At 34.9% G+C, this 19483-nt stretch overlaps 2 protein-coding genes across 8 annotated transcripts in view; one reads left to right on the top strand and one right to left on the bottom strand.

The window, feature by feature from the left end:
* Iqcb1 (IQ motif containing B1) overlaps positions 1 to 16488 on the bottom strand; it is a 47295-nt gene extending 30807 nt beyond the window's left edge. The window contains exons 1-8 of one of the 7 annotated variants that reach the window (XM_076942902.1): positions 16348 to 16488; positions 15791 to 15860; positions 15144 to 15224; positions 13318 to 13430; positions 12940 to 13102; positions 10729 to 10858; positions 6645 to 6738; positions 3149 to 3248 (exon numbers count right to left, since the gene is read on the bottom strand). In XM_076942902.1, the coding sequence (XP_076799017.1) occupies positions 3149 to 3248; positions 6645 to 6738; positions 10729 to 10858; positions 12940 to 13102; positions 13318 to 13417 (587 nt within the window). In that variant the 5' untranslated portion in view covers positions 13418 to 13430; positions 15144 to 15224; positions 15791 to 15860; positions 16348 to 16488. Of the gene's footprint in view, positions 1 to 3148; positions 3249 to 6644; positions 6739 to 10728; positions 10859 to 12939; positions 13103 to 13317; positions 13436 to 15143; positions 15225 to 15790; positions 15861 to 16347 lie in introns of all 7 variants that reach the window. The other 6 variants (XM_076942897.1, XM_076942900.1, XM_034515208.2 and 3 more) reach the window with 6 other exon arrangements.
* Positions 16489 to 16567: 79 nt separating this feature from the next.
* Eaf2 (ELL associated factor 2) overlaps positions 16568 to 19483 on the top strand; it is a 46005-nt gene continuing 43089 nt past the window's right edge. The window contains exon 1 of the mRNA XM_034515212.2: positions 16568 to 16790. Within this exon, the coding sequence (XP_034371103.1) occupies positions 16685 to 16790 (106 nt within the window). The 5' untranslated portion in view covers positions 16568 to 16684. The remainder of the gene's footprint in view (positions 16791 to 19483) is intronic.

The following is a 19483-nucleotide window of genomic DNA, read 5'->3' as shown; positions in this document are numbered from 1 at the left end:
ATCTGAGTTTGAGGCCAACCTGGTCTAGAGTGAGTTCTAGTGTACAGCTAGGGCTACAAAGAGAGACACTGTCTTGAAAAGGGACAAAAATAAATCAAAAATTTTTTTTTAGGTTCAAGTCTGGAGCAAATGGCAGAGGTGCCTATGTCAAAGTAGATGCTGGTTGCCAGGTTCTCTCTGCATTCCTTAGTAGATACCAGTTACAGGGCCCTCTTGGCTGGCATACCCTACATCCCTATCCCAAACTTCTCCAACCTAAGGGCTGGGCTGCCCTTTCCTATATAATCCTACCTGGCCCTTTTGTCTACTCTTTAGGCCTCCTGGCTGCTGCACCTAGTTCTCCTCTCCCTCCCCCTCCTCACATGACTCAAGGTCATATCCACTCAGGGCTCTCCCAGATGTCCCTGCCTCCAGCTATGCCCTCCCACATAGCTACAATAAACCTTCTCCACCACCATACCTAGCAACAGCCATGTTCCTTTCCTTTGTACTACTATTTTTCATCCAGTATTGTAAGAAAAACAAATTGAAAAATGCAGTGTTAAAAACAAAACTTATCTATATCATCTAACTTGTTAAGTTTATAGCATAAAGTTGTTCATATTACTCCTTTGTGATTTTTAAATGACAATAAATGATATTACTCCTCTAAACTTTTACAAAAGTTGCTGGCAGCTCTATTTCTTTTCTAATCATTTTTGCTGTAGATTCATTTCATTCATCTCGATTTCAGCTTATGGTTTCTTATTTTTTTTATTGTTTTCATTGACTTTATTAATATTGATTGCTTTCATACTTATTATTTTCCTTCTTTGGCTTAGAGTTTAGTTTTCCCTTCTTTTCTTAGTTTACTTACAGCAGAATTAATGTTAAGATTTGAGATTTTCTTTCCATATATATATAATAAAATTTCTCCTATGTACTGTTTGAATTAAAATGTACCTCAGAAACTCTCATGTTATTTTCACATCCGTTTATTTAAAAATAATTTCCAATTTTTCTTTTAATTTCTTCTTTGTTTTATGTTACTTAGGTGTATTATTTATTACATTATTTGGGTACCTTTCAGAGATCTGCTTATCTCTTATGTCCAACCTCATTCCATTTATAGGCCAACTTTTTGTTATTTAAATCCTCGTAAGTTTATTTAAAGAGTTAAAAGCACTTGATATGCGTTTTAAAAAATGTTTCCTTGTAACTGAAATAAATGGGTATCTTTTTACATTTATAAGTTGATTGGTACTCTACTGCATTTCTGAAGAGAATCCCTCTGTAGATCTCTAATATAGCTCTCTTTTCCCTAGTGTTCTGCCTGTGAATTTTAGGTATATTGTTTTCTCTAGATTCTCAGCTTTATTTCTTTTCTTTTCTTTTTTTTTTTCCATATTTTTTATTTATTTATTTATTTTTTAAATTTTTTTATTGAACTCAAACTTTCCTGCTATACCATAGCCTAAAAACTTAGTACTAATTCAGGGCAGCTGTGAGACTTTTTGTATAGTTTGGATCTCGAATGTACTCCCAAGGCTCATGTGTGAAAAGCTCAGTCTCAAGGAAGGAGCTATTGGGAACTGTCTGAATGTTTAGGACGTTACTGGGAGGCCTGGAGATCATTAGGGGCATGTTCCTTTCTCTCTTTTTGTTACTTCATGGCTATAAAGTGAGTAGCTTTGCTCTGCTATCTGTTCTCACTGTAATACGCTGCCTCACTACAGGCTCAAACCAGAAGGCAAATAGTCATGTACTGGAGACTCCAAAATGAGCCAAAGTAAACCTTTTCTTTTTATAAATCACCTATCTCAGGTAGTTTGTCACAATGACAGAAAGCTAATTACCTAACCTTACTTACACTCCCCGATCCCACTCCAGGCTTTCATTCATACACTGATTCACATTTAGTTTATTGAGAATTGATCCTTCATAATTTGTCTTTTTCTTTTCCCCTAATGGTCCAGTAAATTCATCCTCGTAATTCTATTTTAATCCAAAATAGAAATAAAGATTTTAATAAGATTTAATAAGATTGTAATTAAAAAAATAACTATTCCCTATTATCATTGCCAAAATTTTATTGTTTTACTTGAATTGCTACGGTTTCTTCTTCATTTTTTTCTCACTATTGGGCAACAAATTTAGGATATTTAACATCCAAGGCAAGTGCCCCAGCCCTAGAATACCTCTAGTCTTCCAACTGTCTTCTTTATCTAGTTTTGTTCTCATCTTCTCTCTATTAGCAACCACAGTAATAATACTGAAATGTAATTGGACCACATTCATCTACTTAAATCTTCAATTTTGTTTTGTCTACAAGATATGTTTTCTTAACATATATCATTTTTCATAGTGTAAGTCTCTTCAAAATGTGCTGGCTGTAACTGATACTGAATTTTAAATCCCAACAGGATAAATCTTCTCTACTTTTCACCCCCAGCATAATGCTTCTTTCTTGTCTGACTTTTGCTTATGCGGTTACCTCTGCCTAGAAATACTGCTTTCTTCCTCATCCTCCCTAGATAACTTATTTTCAAAGTTTCATCTTGGGTTTTAACTTCTCCAGCATGCATCTTCACTCAGTTTGGTTAGAACACCATTTGTAACACTTGTGGATAACTAACATTGCAAATTAATATACCAAAATATAATGATTTCTGTCTCAATACTCAATTGTCACTCATTGAGGACAAGATTATATCTGAATAAGCACTGTAAACACTAAGATAAACATAGTAATTGTGGCCCATGGTAGCTGATGAATAAACTGATATTCAAGTAAAATAAGGAGTAATTCCACTAAGTATATTCTTTCTGTTTGGATCTCATGAAGTACCTATTACTTCTTTTATACTATTTTTTAAAAAATATTTAGTTTGCTGCTTATTAAATAGGTAAGTAAATATTTTTTTACTGTGATCCTAATATTTTTCTTTAGGTGTCACACCAATTCTCTTTCTAATCCTGAAATTTTCTATAGCTTTTAGATTATAATTTGATAACAAATTTCTAATCTTTTATAGTATTTTCTATTACCTTTTACTAAAAGTCAATCGTAAGAGAACTTAAATTTCATGTATAAGTCATATGTAGTAGATTTAGACAAACTAATAAAATTAGTAATGCTTCTGATTAAAAATTGTGTAAATCAAGTCACCTGTTGATCTGTAGTATATTCTGTAGCAGAGTCATGACTGTAGCTCCTATCTGAACATTGTCAGTTTGCAGTAAGTGTAAGAAATGGTCACTCTGCAGTACTGAAAGAACAGAGAAAAAGAAATGTTAAAGATTTTATAATAACCTAAGGAAGGATTTGTTTTTTAAATCAAATGAAAGTTTGATCATTTCTGCTAAACTTCTGGCATTGAATGCCCTATAATGAAGTTTTTTTTATAGATGCAGGTAGTTTTAAATGGCTATTAGTAAAAGTCATTCCATTTTTATGTAGTTATCAATCAAATGGGTCATCTATAAATACCAAGCTAAATTTTTATTATTACTTGTTTTAAATTGAAGATAACATCTAAATCTGAATCTTTTTTTCTAACAATGAGTTTCACTGAAATAAAAAATTTTCCTAGGTTTATAATTTTTAGGCTCCATTAGCCAGTTACAAAAACTTGGTGTTCAATGCCTACATAAGTTGCTTAACCTCTGTCCCAACCAGTTTTGTGTCAACTTGACACAAGCTAGACTAGTCAGAGAGGAGGGATCTTCAGTTGAGAAAATGCCTCCACAGGATCAGGCTGTAGGGGCATTTTTAAAATTAGTAATGGATGTGGAATGGCTTAGTCCATCATGGGTGAGGTCACTCCTGGGCTGGTGGTTCTAGCTTCTATAAAAAGGCAAGCTGAGTTAAGTCAAGTGGAACAAGCCAGTTAGCATCACCCCTCCATAACCTCTGCACTGGGTTCTGACTCCAGGTTCCTGCCCTTCCTTCATTCAATGATGAACACTGATATGGAAATATAAACCAAATAAACTCTTTACTCCTCATGTAGTTTTTGGTCATGGTATTTTATCACAGCAATAGTAACCCTAACTAAGACAACCTCCCATAATCTTCATTTCATCATCTGTGAAATTAGAAATAAGTAACTCTCTTAACTGGCTAACGCATAATGTTCTAGAAAAGATTATGTTCCCAATAAATGTCAGTTTCTGTTCCTTACATCAGTTGAGCAACAAAATTAATTAAAAATAAGGTCAGATATGTTATAGGCTGGCCCGTGGAAGACTACTTTAGCTTTCTATTTGTTCTTTCCCACATTAATACCTGTTCTTCATTTATACTTATAGCCCAATTATTCATTACATATCATTTTATAACAGCATGGAAAGAACAAACTTCTGTTTTACATTGTTTCTTTAGTAGTGAAAAGTAAAATCCCTGTAATTACAATAAGTGTATTTTCTATTTGTGTCATATTCTACTAATGACTCTTGAAATAACCAGAAATTTACTAAAATCATATGGTATGTAGTTCATAAATTTCCCTTTTTCTCTGTTGGAAAAGGACCTGTCAATTTGGTTTTTTGTAATAGAAAATTTAATGATACTTAAAAACAGACAGGATAATGTAGTGAATCCCCATGAACAAGTCAATAAATTTTAACCATCACTTCATGGCCAAACTTGTTTTATTTATGCTCTCATTTGCTTTCATTGTAGGTTGAAACAAATCTAGGCCATCAGATTATTTTATCCATAAGCATTGCAACATAGCCTGAAATCAAGACGGATAAACAAAAAAGCATAACCACTATATCCCTCAATGAAAATTATCTCCTAATTTCATCAAGAAGCCAGCCAGATAAGTGTTCCAACTTATAGGTGTTTTGTGAATTTTTAAATTTGTTTCAATTAAGATTCTAGTAATACCCATGGACCATGGTTATCATTCAAATTTTTTAAAAAATCAATTATTCTTTCATTTTTATTTTCTTTGTAATTTATTCAGAAAATAAAACCATATAAATTTCCTCTAGTCTCTGCAGGTTTAATTCTGTCACTTTATTCCTGGAATGTAATTTGTTTGATTTCCTCTAACTTGCTAGTTGGCATTAGAGGATTGAAATAATGGAGGTTTGAAATTTTGGTTCTGAATTTTATCTGTGATATTATGATAATGCATTGGGAGTGTTTAGCTGTCTCTTTTTAAACATGTTGACAGGCATAAGTAGCTAATTCCTACACCTGCTTATTCATGAGAGATTGCAAAATAGATGCTACTTTTTCATGCCTTCTTCATTTATTAGCTGGAATCCTTTCACATAGAGAAAAATTTCATTGATGTATATGATAGAATAAAAGCTAGATTTAGATTCATTTTTGTTCAAAAATAATGTATTCTCTGGCAGGCTTCAACAACAATATTTAGTGTGTTAAAGACTTACTACACAACTTTTAGCTAGTATATTAAACTTATAGCTCAACTTTTCTTTATTTGGCTAGCAGAAGCCTTTTTAAAACTAAAATAAAAATTCCTCTCCTTATCTGTTGAGCCAGTTCACTAGTCCTAGTAAAAGCCTCTTTGTGTGGGCTTCTGAGTCCTTTTAATACTGATAAAGTTTAATTGCTTCATTTACATCTTGTATTTAAGACACTTCATCTGTATACACTTCCTATCCTAGGCCTATACAGGTCAGCAAATATAGGTGTGAAACATTTTATATGGAAAATATTATTAAAAAAAATATTTCAATATATACATTTGGTATTTTACTCAGTGATTTTATAAACATTTAAGAAATTTTTGATAACTACATTTTGGTATCATATTAACCCTAGACATACTACCATTTTATTATAGTTCTATTCAATATAGAATATGGCATTTTAAAAAATTATTCAGGTATCCTCTTTCTCCTTTATATGCCTTTATATCAAGTCTAAGTACTTTATATTGTTTGGTTAAAGAGTCTTTAAATTGGGAATTTGTAATAATGGTTGATATATATTATAGGAAAAAAGATAATACTTTAAATTAAAAAAGATTTAGTCACTCACTTAGTTAAAGGGCTACAACTACCAAAAGTACTCGTTACAGTACTATCAAAGTAGTAGCCTCTAGAAAGTGGTAAATGGTAGGGATTACAATCCCTAGGAATGTGCTTTTTATACTTAAAGAATTATGTGACTCCTTACAGGCATGAATGATTCTGAAAGGATGTAGAATTAAAGATTCAAGTGTTAATACCTAGAAAAAACCTCACAGTACAGCATTTATGTAATGTGAAATTTGTCAAAAGAGTAAGAATTGTGCCATGATTATCATAAAGGAGTATGGTTTTAGTCTTATGAAAACATAAAATTAATAAATATATTTATAATTTTCAATGTAAAACAATATCCAATGAAACAACTTTAAAGTTTGGTAAAATTTTATAACAGCTTGTACTTTCAGATTCTGAGTGAAATTCTATTTACTCTCTACATGGGGATTTCTCTAGAAATCTAAAGCTAAATTTATAACACTAACTGTAATTTTAAAAAATTACTTTCCTAAATAGTTCAAATTTAAATTAATCAAATCTCTCAGGTTTTCTAAACATAGGAGAAAGTTATATTTCAGGAATAGTTCCTTTAATTGGGCATTTATAAAGCAAATGCTGCATGATATTAGTTATATTAAGCAGTATTTCTTTCTTACCATTCTGTATGAGTTGAACATGACCTCCCAAAAGCCAGAAGAGAGAATCAGTCACAATTTGGAAAAAATGTAGTAATTTATCTTGCTCTTCACCCTTAATACAAAAGATACAACTAATTTACTTTTCTAATCTACTTTTCTGAAGAAAAGACCTCTCCAAAGTAGTAAACAGACTTGATTTCTAAATTCAATAGCTATTTTATAAAGTACCTGAACTTCTGTGCTTTGTTTCTTCATTTGTGCAACCTGCGGTTTTAGTCTATGAACTCTCCTAATTCATAGTGATTACCCAGACAGAGTAAGTAGCTTAAGAATCACAGATGGATACACTGGAACTGAATGCTTGAAATGTAGCAGTGACTTGTGGGACTTTTAAACTACACCTCTGTACATATCCAAATATACAAAACCTCAATTTCCAAAACTAAAGTCCAGACACCTGTATCTTCATAGTCAGCTGAGACTTTTTTATATATAGCCAGGGTTAAAAACTCTGGTAATACGAAAATGTAAGCATGTAAGGAATTAATAATTTCAGTTCTTAGTTTCTACTCTAATACTTTATGAGAGCAGAGTGCATGCGATTTACTCCCCATTATAATTCACTGTCTATAATTCTGATGTATAGTCTATGTCCCATTAATATATACCAAGTAAATAAACAATGTTTCTGCTGAAACTAATCTTGTGAAAAAGTGGTAATAGTGCCACAACAGGAGACAAAACAGATTCCACTGACTATGTCTGTCATTTACTGACTATATAACTTTAATGTAAAGTTGTATAAACCTATCCAGATCTGAATGTTTCTACTGTACCATAAAATTGATAGCAAGTTAAAAAGTAAAGCAAGCAAATAAACAAAACACACATTAACTCAAATAACTTCTCTTTTCCTATAAAACTACCAAACGTAAAAATGTCATTAAACTATGTTTCCTTAGTCTAGTAAACTGCTTTTCTAATTTCATCCAAAGATACAATGAAAAGGGGCATCATAATTTTTTGTTGTCAATCTCAAAGAAAGACCTTGTAGTTTTAGATGTCCAAATTATACTTTAAAAGCCTGTTAGATGATGTCAATCATTAATTTATAGGTCCTGATACATGCTAACAAAATTTTCCATTAAAACATTTCAAAGTTCTTAAATAGGTATTTTTGTCTTCTGATATGGATTTAAAAAAAAAAAAAAAAACCAACCTAGTACATAGCTTGGGCCTGAACATCTAATATATGTCCTACCATTTTTTATACTATTTACAAACTAACAAATTCTTAAAAATTTTTTCAAAATCTTCTAAGTAGGCTAATGGCTCCCAAAATTCCAGATGTAGAATATATGATCTCTGAGTTAAATCCTCTGCCAACAGTATTTCTTATATTTGAACTAACATATTGTCCATATTGTTAAATTTCTCATTTAATTCCATTTGTTTTGTTTTTAATATGTATGAGTGTTTTTCCATGTATGTATATTATGTGCATCACATCTAAGAATTGCCTGAGGAGGCCAGAAGAGGGTGTCAACTATAGGAGGTTGTGAGCTACCATGTTTATTTGTTTTGATTTTTGAGACAGGGTTTAACTACCTAATAGTGGCTGACCTGGAATTCTAAATGGACCAGACTGGCCTCAAACTCCCAGAAATCCACCTGCCTCTACCTACAGAATGCTAGGATCAAAGGCATATACCACTATGCCCAACAAAAAGCATTTTATTCCTGACTCATGGTCAAGAAATACTTCACTCACAAAAAGCCTTCTTTTAGCAAGGTGTCATGATGGACATCTATATTATGGCAGTCAGAAGATTGAGGCAGGAAGATTGTGAGTTTAACGTTATTTGGGCTGCATAGTGAAGCTCTATCCTAGGAAAAAACATAGTGAAGGAAAAAAAAGGTGGGGGGGGGAATCTATAACAATTGGCATGTTCATTCTTTCCTATGCACATTAAATTTATGATTATGGCATATTTGTAAATATACCTGTCTTGGGCTGATTTTCAGGTAATTCACTCAGTAGTCCAGGCTGACCTGGGACTGAGCAGTCCTACTGAATCAACTTCCCAAGTCCTAAGATGATGAGCCATTTCCAGTCTATAATTCTCTTAATGGCTAATTAGGAGTTGCTATAAACTATATGAGCTTGCAGCTTTCTCAACAGTATTGAGTTTATATGAATGTCAGAAAACTGGTAACCAGTTTTCTAGTCTCAACTTCTATGAGATTAGCCTGTTTTAGATTCTATATGTCATTGAATTCATACAGTATGTGACTTTCTGGCTTGGCCTACTTCACTTACTGATCTTCACTTCCTTCCATGGTGTTGCAAATGACAGAAATCTGTCTTTTTTATTTCATTATTAATGCATTGACTGCTGATATTTAGGTTATTACTATTTTTCACTATTATTTTAAGTAGTGCTGCAATAAACACAGGAGTACAGATGCTTTGATATTACTCACTCCTTTTAAATAAATGTAAGTCCAACAATGTAATTACTGCATATCAATGTTGTTTAACTACCACATATAATTAAAAAAATTGTAGGAGTGGAATTAAGGAGGTGGAGAGAAGGCTTAGTGGTTAAGATCACAGGCTGCTCTTTCAGGGGACCTGGGTTTGATTCCAATCAGCTGCATGGAAGTTTACAATAAATAAAGACAAGAAGTCTTTGGTATTCAAAGTCTTTGGTATTAGAATCTGAGTTCTCTGCTGTGCCATTCTAGGCTAACTTAACCAACTAGCTGAAAAATAAATGAAAAATGAAGAAATTCTCAACTTCTGGTCCTATTCCTAACCTCACAGTTAGGACTGAGGACTGAACATAAATCCACTCAAAGCCTACTGTGAGCACAATGAGACAATCTTGAAGATAATCACTTAAGGTCAAGTCAAGCTGTTAGAGGAAGAATGGGCATCATAGATGGGAGACTGATAAGTTAGTTATATGATTGATTTAGTCATCCTCAAGAATGGAAGCAGAAGCTACCAATACTATCCAACAAACAAAGGACATGACTACCTTAATAGGCAACAGTGCTAAGTAAATTCCTAATGATTCCTCATTAGGCATGATTCTTTGCTTATACAGCATACAGTACAAACATAGTGAACTATGTCAACAAAAGTGAAATATGAAAATAGATCTAACAGGCTTGGACACTTAAGAGTGGTAGAACACAAGGTCTTTAAAAATTTGTTTCTCTTGTGATGAAAAGGCCTTAATTCAAATTCAAAAAATAGTATGGCATTTGCTGCTGTTCTAAGGTGTGGTCACAGATTACATTTTCAAAGTCTGATGTACTGATGTGGCATTTCTTTACAGAAGGTAGACTAGATGCAGAACATTCTTAGATACTAGAATACTGATTTCCATACACAAGGCCTAGATTTTGCCCAACAGCTCCTCAATCTGAAGATCTGAAATAGGTACTTGATAAAGCAAAGAATCATTTTCTCCATGATCTCCTCTTCCCTCCTCCCCTCCCTTCCTCTCTTTCTCTGTATATAAATATTACATAAAATATAAAGGTATCAAAATATTATATAGTTCCCTTAAAGTATGTACAACTAACTTTATGTGTCAATTAAAAAAAATAAAAGCTATGATCTAACTAGCCTGAGGTGTCAGAAAAAGTCTGAAACAGTTATAACAGTGTGAAAAGAAGTGATGCCATAGATATAAATATATATGCATGTTTCCTCAAATTAAGTGGTAAGACAAACTCCTCAAAAATCATACAGTATTCTTTAGCTAACATTTGCAAATTTTCTAATGTAGAGACTAAGTTCTTGGTTGTAATTTTTAGTTAAAGATGCTTAAATTCACTACTCTACTTGTACGTTCAGCCAGATATAGCATATTTGAAAGATGACAGGGGACAACTTAGGAAGGGATAGATATGATATACATCCACGTAATTCCAGTGCTCAGGAGGCTGAGGCAAAAGGACTGAGACTCTTGAGACCTGCAAAGTTATACACTGAATATGAAGCTAGCCTGGGCTATACAGTGAAACTTTATTTCAGGAAAATAAAAAAGAATGAAAATTATTTGGATTTACAACACTAAACATATACCTTAGTTGCATTGATGAAACATGTTTGCAATCGTCTCTCCAGGATAAGAAAATTTTCGGCAGCTGATGGAAGTAATTCCTTGTAAAATTCTTCTCCATCTTCTCCTGGCTCTAAGCCCACACAGCAGTGGCTGAAATAATAATAAACAACTCTGTGTTAATAATAAGTATCACTTGAATATTCAAACTTCCATAGGCATTGTGCCTTAATGAGAATCTTAAGTGCCATTCTTATGTTGACAAGTCAATTAAAAAGATGCTAGAAATTTTCAGCTAAGGAACTACACTGTGAAATGGACCTTGCTTGCATTTAGTTCCAGGGTTCACATATGCTAAAAACAAACATGCTGGCTCTTTAAGAAATGAAAGATATGCCTACGTGATGATGTATGCCTTTAATACCACACCCTAGAAAGCAAATACAGGAAGATCTCTGTGAGTTCAAGGCCAGCCTGGCTTACATAATCAGTTCTAGATCAGTCAAGTTTACACAGTGAGACCCTGTCTCAAAAATACAAAAACAAAAAAACAGAAAGAGAGAGATCAAGGGAAGGGAGACAGCAAGGGAGGGAAGGAGAGGGGATAAAAAGAAAGAGAAGGAAAGAGAATGAAAGCACATGAAAAGCACTTGGTTAACAATCAAGAAAAATGAGAGAAGTTTTCAGGGAATTGGCTACTATCACCTTAAAGGAAAAGAATGCCTTGACTGTTTAATTCATGTTAATTTCTGTTAACTGATGTATTTTAGAATCTAATAGCTAAAAATATCTAGGGTGAGGTTAATCGTTAAGAAACAAAGATAAGAAAATCAAACACTCTAGTTTCTAACCAATTCCTCTTTCTAAAGACCTACAAATATCTGCCTGTCTATTCCTTATATTAGAAGGAAAAACAGTAAAAGCGCTAACCTACTTGTAGCAGGAATAATACACATTGAAGAAGAAATAGCACTTTATAGAAATACTATCTTCTTAAAACTATACATTAAAGCTAATCCCTGGATATGAGTTGAATATATTTAGAAATATTAATAATAAAAGTACTTATATAGTAGTCTTATACCAAAAAGAGCCTTCAACCCAAAAGTAGGTATTAATTAGTAAAAGTAAGCACTATTGTCTAAATCTTTTCAACAAAATGTATACACGTTGATAAAAAAATGACAATTACAAATTAAAAACCTCATTGGCTAATGCTTGTTATCAAGTTTTTATTTTCTCTTTAGTTCTTAAACTTATGTTTAATCAATATTGAAATAATCTTGAAAATTAAGTATAAAAGAGTAGTGCATAAAATTGTTAACCTTTTTTTGTAACTGCATACTTTGAATTAGGCCTTTATGTAATAACAAAGTAGAATTAAGCAGTTTAGAAAGTTAGGATCTAAGACAGAATAGTGTAAGTATGAAAAATATCTCCTGTGAGAATAGTTAATTTAAAATCAAATGGGGTGGGGCTGAAGAAATGGCTCAGTAGTTAAGAGTACTTGCTACTCTTACAAAATACCAGAGCTCAAATCCAGAACCTATGTGCTCTTCTGTTCTCTATGGGTACCTGTACTCACGTACACATACCCACATACAGACACCAACATATACACATAATGTAAAATAATACATTTCATAAAATCAAATGCAAGTGGAAAGAAGAGTAACTCAGGTACTGAGGACACTTTATCTTTTATCACCTTCTTTTAAAAAATCATTTTGATCTTTCTATTTTTAACATAGCAGTAGAAAAGTAAATGTTGCTTTTAAATTTCATGTACAGGATTTGGGCTCCCTAATGAATATACAGCTTAAATAGCTGTATCATTACAAATGAAATGAAGTTTCTATACATGTTCTTCTACAGTTCTTTGCTATACACGTTCACTCTGTCACCTATTCATTGTATTTATATCAAGTATCACTGCTACTTAATCTCTACTGTAAGTTTTCCAAGTACAGAGCTTTAATTTATTCATTTCTTCAAATATTTCTAAGTCAAAAAAGAATACATTAGCTAACTGGGACTCAAGTGGCAAACAAATGACATGATCATGTGTAAAATCTTAGGACAATCAATTGCAACTGAAGTTACAAATGACAGCATACAGTGTTAAAGAAAAGTACAACCAAAATATATAGGAGATTCCAATTCTTAATAGAATGACAAATAAAAAAAAGAATTATTGAAAATTAGAACAAACTAACCTATTTGCTTCATTTTACCTTAGTATCTGTGTAAGCTGGGAAATTGTAGACCAACCACCCTGGATTCGAGAAGAGTCTTGACTGAGGACCAACAGACAATACTGAATGAGGTCATAACAATATATATCTTGTTTGACTTTCTTTAACTCTGAGCTTCCCAAAGGGGTGTTGTTTATTATTTCTAAGGAAAGAGAAAATAAGATATACTTATTTTTGCTCAACTCATCTAAGAGATACTTGTATTTATATGTTGTTATCATTAAAATACAGCAAAAAAGAAAATGTTATTCCACAGTGTTAAGATTTCTCCAAACAAATTAGAATACTAACACTGTGTCATTTGTAAAAACCAGTATTTACTTAACATCTTTTCTAACTATAAAAGTATATTCTTACCTTTTAACTTCAGTAATATAACAGGGACATTTTGTTCAGGACTTTTCGCAACTTCAGCAGCTAAAGACAAGATCCTTGGGTCCGTACCTGATGGCTTCATTTTTTTCTACCACCTATGCTTAAACATAGTAATAATTTAAGAAAAAAAATCAAATGTATTAAGAATCAGAAATTGTACCAGCTTCACATTTACTCTCTCTAGGCAACAATTCTAGGGTAGACTTCATACAGGAGAAACAGATTGTACAAAGAGTTGATATGGCAGGCTTAAGTACAGCCTTTTCTTCAAGGTCATTTTATAAGGCTGGCTGTTGGCTAGTATCTAGAATGTAAATTTCAAAAGAATTTTTACTGTTCTCTTATAAGCTTGGATCATTGTGCCAAAACTCTTATAAATAGAATGGCTGTGGTACGTAAACATCTGTTTTCCTTTTAGATTCTGAGAATTCTGATACATGCTTTGCCTGATTTTCAATATTTAATAAGATACCTGAGGCATTTTACAAAGAGGTTTATTTGGCTCACAGTTCTAGAAGTTCAAGGGCCTTATGTCAGGGCACTGGCTTCTGGTGAAAGCTGTCTTGGCTTTCCCATATTATAGATGGTATGATAGCATGAACAGAAGAGATATAGCACACAATACCTGAGAGAGACTAAGGAGGGGGCAGGCCTTTTTATAACAGTCTTCTCTTAAGGACTATCTAAACTCTTACAAAAACTGTATCAATTCTTCTGTGGGTGACCCCAACGATGTAATTACTTCCCACTAGGCCTCACCTCTTGATGGTTCCACTACCTCTTAGTATTGGCATAAGGAACCAATCTTTCAACACAAACCAGTAAAAATTCTGGTCACTGAGTGTCTAATAAGCATCTCTAGTAGAAAATACTTCACAGGTGTGGTCATGACTGTTTTCCTTAGGAAATTATGTATATCCTGGAATTCTACAGGGAGTGGATCTTGGAAGACTGTGCCTGGTTTCCTGTGGATGTATCCTGTATTATCTTTTCACTTTACTGACTTTGCTTTACATATCTTCACTATAAATTACAGCTACAAATAAGACAATACATGTGTTGAATCCTGTGAGCCCTTCCAACCTAATCAGTGAACCTGGAAATGGTTTGGAAAACTCCAATATACTAGATCTAAGAAATATTATGAAATTATAACAAAATTAAAAATTACTTATAGTGTATCAATTCTAAAATTAATAAGACCACACCTCAATCTTTTTACTAAAACTTTTCTCTGTAAGTCCTATGCATTTGAAGCTCAATAGTATCACTAATATAAAACATATTTTAATTAATAAAGATAACATTTATTATGAGGTAAGAACTATGCTAAGTGGGTTTTAATGCACTATTTTATCCTTACAATGGGATTATGAAATAGTTACCATAATCATCTCAAATGTGCAGTTAAGAAAAATAAAACTTAGCTGGACATAGTGGCACATCCCTTTAAATCTCAGCACTTGGAAAACAGAGGCAGGTGGATCTCTGTGAGTTCGAGACATACATAGTGGATTTCAAGACAACCAGAACTAAGTGAGACCCTATTCTTGAGTAAGATATAAATCATTTCTAGACAAATTCACTGAAACTATTTTAAAGAAAGCCCTAGCATGTAGAAGATGTAAAACTTTCCTAGAGAATGCATGTTATCTTACTCTCTCCAGTGTCTACATTATTCTATTCGCTCTTTGTAAGAATTCATCAAAATACATTTGAACATCCCCTTCACTGGTGGCCATTCAGGTTGCAAATTATTTTATACAATATGGTAATAAAAATCAATGTGAAAGTATATATCCACTCACTTGTGCCACTGAACAAATTCCTCTTGACATCAGATGGCCACAAAGTCAACCACCTGGGTTTCTCTAAACCAGTGTTTTCACCTGTGAACATAATAGCCATTCCTTGTCCCTAGACTTCAAAATTTAGAAGGCATTCACCAATGATAAGTCTAAAAATATGAAAGCATTGCTTAACCCAAAGTAATTATTTAGAGAGCTCTATTTATTGTTTTACTTGCTTGCATAAATTAACTCATTTAACCATCTCAACAATTCTAAGGAACAGGCATTATTTTTAACATGGCTATTATTATTTCCCCAATTCTAATTATAAACACATTTGTTTGATTTTCTTGCACAAAATCACATCTGCAAGCTCAGAGATTCTGGCTTCAGAACCTTCCCCTTGTATCTTTAAAGGGTAGAAGGCAAAAAATAATCACCCACCCACCTGGAAAAAATAAATTGACAAATCTATTTAAGAAAAAAAAAAAAAAGCATAGTGTGATCACACAGTTAACCCGAAAAATCACCTGAGGGGGCAATTCACTGTATACTTTCTGTGAATTCTCCTCCAGTACAATGCATGCTTTCTCCTACTTCATAACAATTCTGTGAAGTGTCAAGGGGGAGGGGGGAGAAAATTATCAATCAATTAATGCTCTTACCCTGTTGCTAGACTGATCTCTGAAGAATCAAGGGTCCCAAGGCCGTGCCCTTCACTGTTTCCAGGAATCACTACGACAGAAACAAATGCCAGAAACGTACAGTAGTCAGTTACCCCTAATCCTATGCTTCTGGGTCTCCTCCGGAAACGCCCCCTCCTCAGGTCCTAACCGGGCGGGAAAAGCCTGTGTATTTAATGGTTTTGTTTTTTTTTTTTTTTTTTTTTTTTTTAAGGAATTAGAAAGAAAGGGGTAAAAAAGGCCTCAAAGGTAACTGCGTCGCTTCCAGAGGCTCCCAGTCACATCACCTGAGGGGGCGCGGCTGGGGTTTCAGAACCGCCTCGGAGCAGCTAGGCCTCAGGAGGCCACAGGCCTGGGCCCAGCCGCCACCTCTCTTCAGGCGTCCGTTTGCACAGCAAACCTGCGGGCCCAGCGCAGAGGAGGCCCACGCTCCCGTTACCAGGCCCCGCCAGCCAGTTCTTCCCTAGGTTTCTGGTGTCCTAGCTTCCCCGCCCCCCTAGAGCCTTCATCCATCCCAGCCGCCATCTCAGGTCTGTTACCTCATCTCTTCCCCGCGTTCGTCCACCTCAGGGCCCGACCCGCACAGCGTACCTCAGCGTGGCGGCCTTCGCCGAGCTGGGTGCGTCGCGACGCGGGAAGGGGGCTAGGGGCGGGGATGGGGGCTAGGGGCGGGGCGGGGCGGGGCCCGAGGCGAGGGGCGGGGCAACTGTCTCCAGACAGCCAATCAACACTCGGGGCGCCCTAAGGGGCGGCCGCACGCGTCTGGAGATGAACGGAGCCCGCTCGGGTTTTGAGCTTAGGCTCGCGGCCAGTGCAGCTGCTTCAGAAGGCTGCGGCGGCGGACCGTGAAGGCCAAGTGGGAGGCAGAGGACGAGGATGAATGGACCAGCGGGACTCACGTACCTGGACCGTCGAGAGCGGATTCTTAAATTAGGCGAAAGTTTCGAGAAGCAGCCGCGCTGTGCTTTCCACACCGTGCGCTGTGAGTGCGGACGGTGCGGGATACCCCGGGTTCCTCCTGGGATGGGAGGGTGGTACGGAGACAGACTCCTCGAGATTCTGTAACTCTGTCCCCGTGGCAGAGTGACCCACTACCCAGTTGTCAGCTTCTGTGCAGGCACCTGGCGTGCCGCAGGTGTAGCAGAACCCTGGAAGGATTTAAGAGAGACTGACAGTCAGGAGAGGACGTTTTGTGGGAGGATCTGCAGAGACTAGTGTGACAAGTGGATGTTGCAGAGTTTGGAAAGGTGACAGACAGATGGAACAAAGGCCTGAATGCAGGGCAAAGGTGATGTTTAGAGGCCACAAGGACGTTTCTTCCCCGTTTTCACTGGTCCTCACTCTGGCTGATGAGTCCCACTTTGTGGGGAGAGATTGTCAGCTGTCTCAATCTTTTAGATCTCAGATTTTATGGTGAGCTAAGTAATTACTGATTATCAGAAATGGAAAGGTGGGTATTTTTTTTCTCCTTTCTTTAAAATTTTGCCTCCTAATGATTTCTACCCTTTGGTTTTCTTTTTTTTTTTTTTTGTTCTCTGGAATCTATTTTAGTAAGTTATTTTTAATATTGTTGGAAAAGAGGTTATAATGAGCCCTTTCGTTTTAGTAATTAAATGAGATGCCTGTATAATTTTGTATGTAAAACTTCTTTTTTGCATAATAAGCCGCAGAATTCTAGAGCATAAGAATCGCTGAGTCGTGACCTTGTGTGTGTGTGTGTGTGTGTGTGTGACAAATTGTAAAGTAGATCTTTTTCTCACCTTTTCTCCAGCCCAGCTCTTCTTTATTGTCTCACTATCCTACGTTCCTCTACCATTCTGTCCCTTTCCTTATAAAGTTTATATTCTGAAAAACACCCATTTAAAACTCAGTCTTCAAAGTTTAAGTTGTAGACAATCTAGTTATAATAACTCAGAGTAAATGTAGGAAGAACAAATGGAAGGTTTTAACCTTCCATTGATACATTTAAGCTTTATAAAAAAGATTTTATTAAGCAAAAATAGCATGTTTTTGTGGAATAAATGGGAGAAGATTACCAACAGAAAGAACTTCAGTGGTGTCCCTTGTTCGTTTTGCTCTGGATTATCATCCAGAGTTCCCCATAATGGAACAGTGAGTGTTGTGCAGCCTGTAGCGTCTCTCTCTCTCTCTCTCTCTCTCTCTCTCTCTCTCTCTCTCTCTCTCTCTCTCTCTCTCTCTCTCTCTCTCTCTCTCTCCAAAAAGCAAGATAATGTTCTTATCTGATCTCTCAATGCCCCTTTCCTAAGTACCATGTCCTTTTCCTCTTTCTTCTCAAGTATGCAGTGATATTTTGTTTTTCAAGCCACAAGGTTTAAGATTACAAAACAAAGTTATATAGACACAGATATATTTACGTTTTATGTATATGTGTGGGCCTGAGTCTATACATGTGCATCGTATTTTGCAGTGCCCTCAGAGACCACAAGAGAGCCTCAAATCTCCTGTAACTGGAGTTAACTGTGGTTATCAGTGAACTGATGCTGGTGCTGAGAATGACCCAAGTTCTCTACAAGAACAGCAAGTGCTCTTAACTGCTGAACCATCTCTCCAGTCCCTCAATGTATATATTGTTTACAGCTTAGGTGAACATTCTTTTCTTATGGATACAAATCCAAAATTAAATGAATGAAATACAGCTTTGAAAAAGTGCCTTGCAGGTGTTTCTAAGACTTTTATTTATAGGTTCTTTGGTTAATTGATTGATTAATTACAGTGTTAAAACTCAAACCCAGGGCCTTGTACATACTAGGCAAGTTCTCTACCACGGAGCTACATCCCTGGCTTTACAAAAGTTCTTAAAATATTGAAAACATGTTTTCCAAATCAGAGTCACAAGAACGGCAATAAACAAGACTATGCAAAAAGACAATGCATAAAAACAAGCACAGAGTGAACAAGCTTAGACTCCACACTTAGTCCTGCAGAAGACTTTAAAAATGTCCTGCCTCTCCCACCCCCTTCAATTAAGTATATATAATATCACACAGAATCCTTTTTAAACAAAACCTGCCATTATCCTTGAGAACAGGTTCATTTCCAGTGTGATCCTCAGTCTCAATAACTCAGTGAGGAGTGGAAACTATATAATATAGAATTTGACATTTATACAGAACAGGTGGATCGAATTTACACCAAACACTCAAGCCAATGTTATCTGAGAGAAAGTATTATTTTGTCTCATATATGGGATAACTCAGATAAGCCTAGCTGTGAACCCTGAACTTTACCAAACCTCTATGTAATGTGACTTTGCGAACATTCCCTAATCTTTCTACCACAGTATTCACTTGTGAAAATGTAATTAATGGTAATTAACTACCTGTTGGATTCTTTCCTAGAAAGGTTGTGGTAACTTAAAAAACCTAACATGGGATTTAGAACATGGTAAAGAATAAATGGTAGTCATCGTTAGTTTTTATGAGTTTTATTCAATTTTGTATGAAGAGTACTAATGCATGTAACTTTTTTAAATGTAACAATGACAACATTTAGCAACAAAGATTCACTACGTAACATTTGAATAACTCACTAGAATTAATTTTGGATTTGGGATACCACCATCATTATAATTTATATCTATGTAAGGGCTGATAATCAGTAAATTTCCTGTTTTCAGGAATAACAAATAAATTTGTTATTGTTACAGAATGAGTT

This window comes from Arvicanthis niloticus, chromosome 12 (assembly GCF_011762505.2).
Source record: "Arvicanthis niloticus isolate mArvNil1 chromosome 12, mArvNil1.pat.X, whole genome shotgun sequence".
NCBI lineage: Eukaryota > Metazoa > Chordata > Mammalia > Rodentia > Muridae > Arvicanthis > Arvicanthis niloticus.
This window is presented reverse-complemented; position numbering and strand designations above follow the sequence as displayed.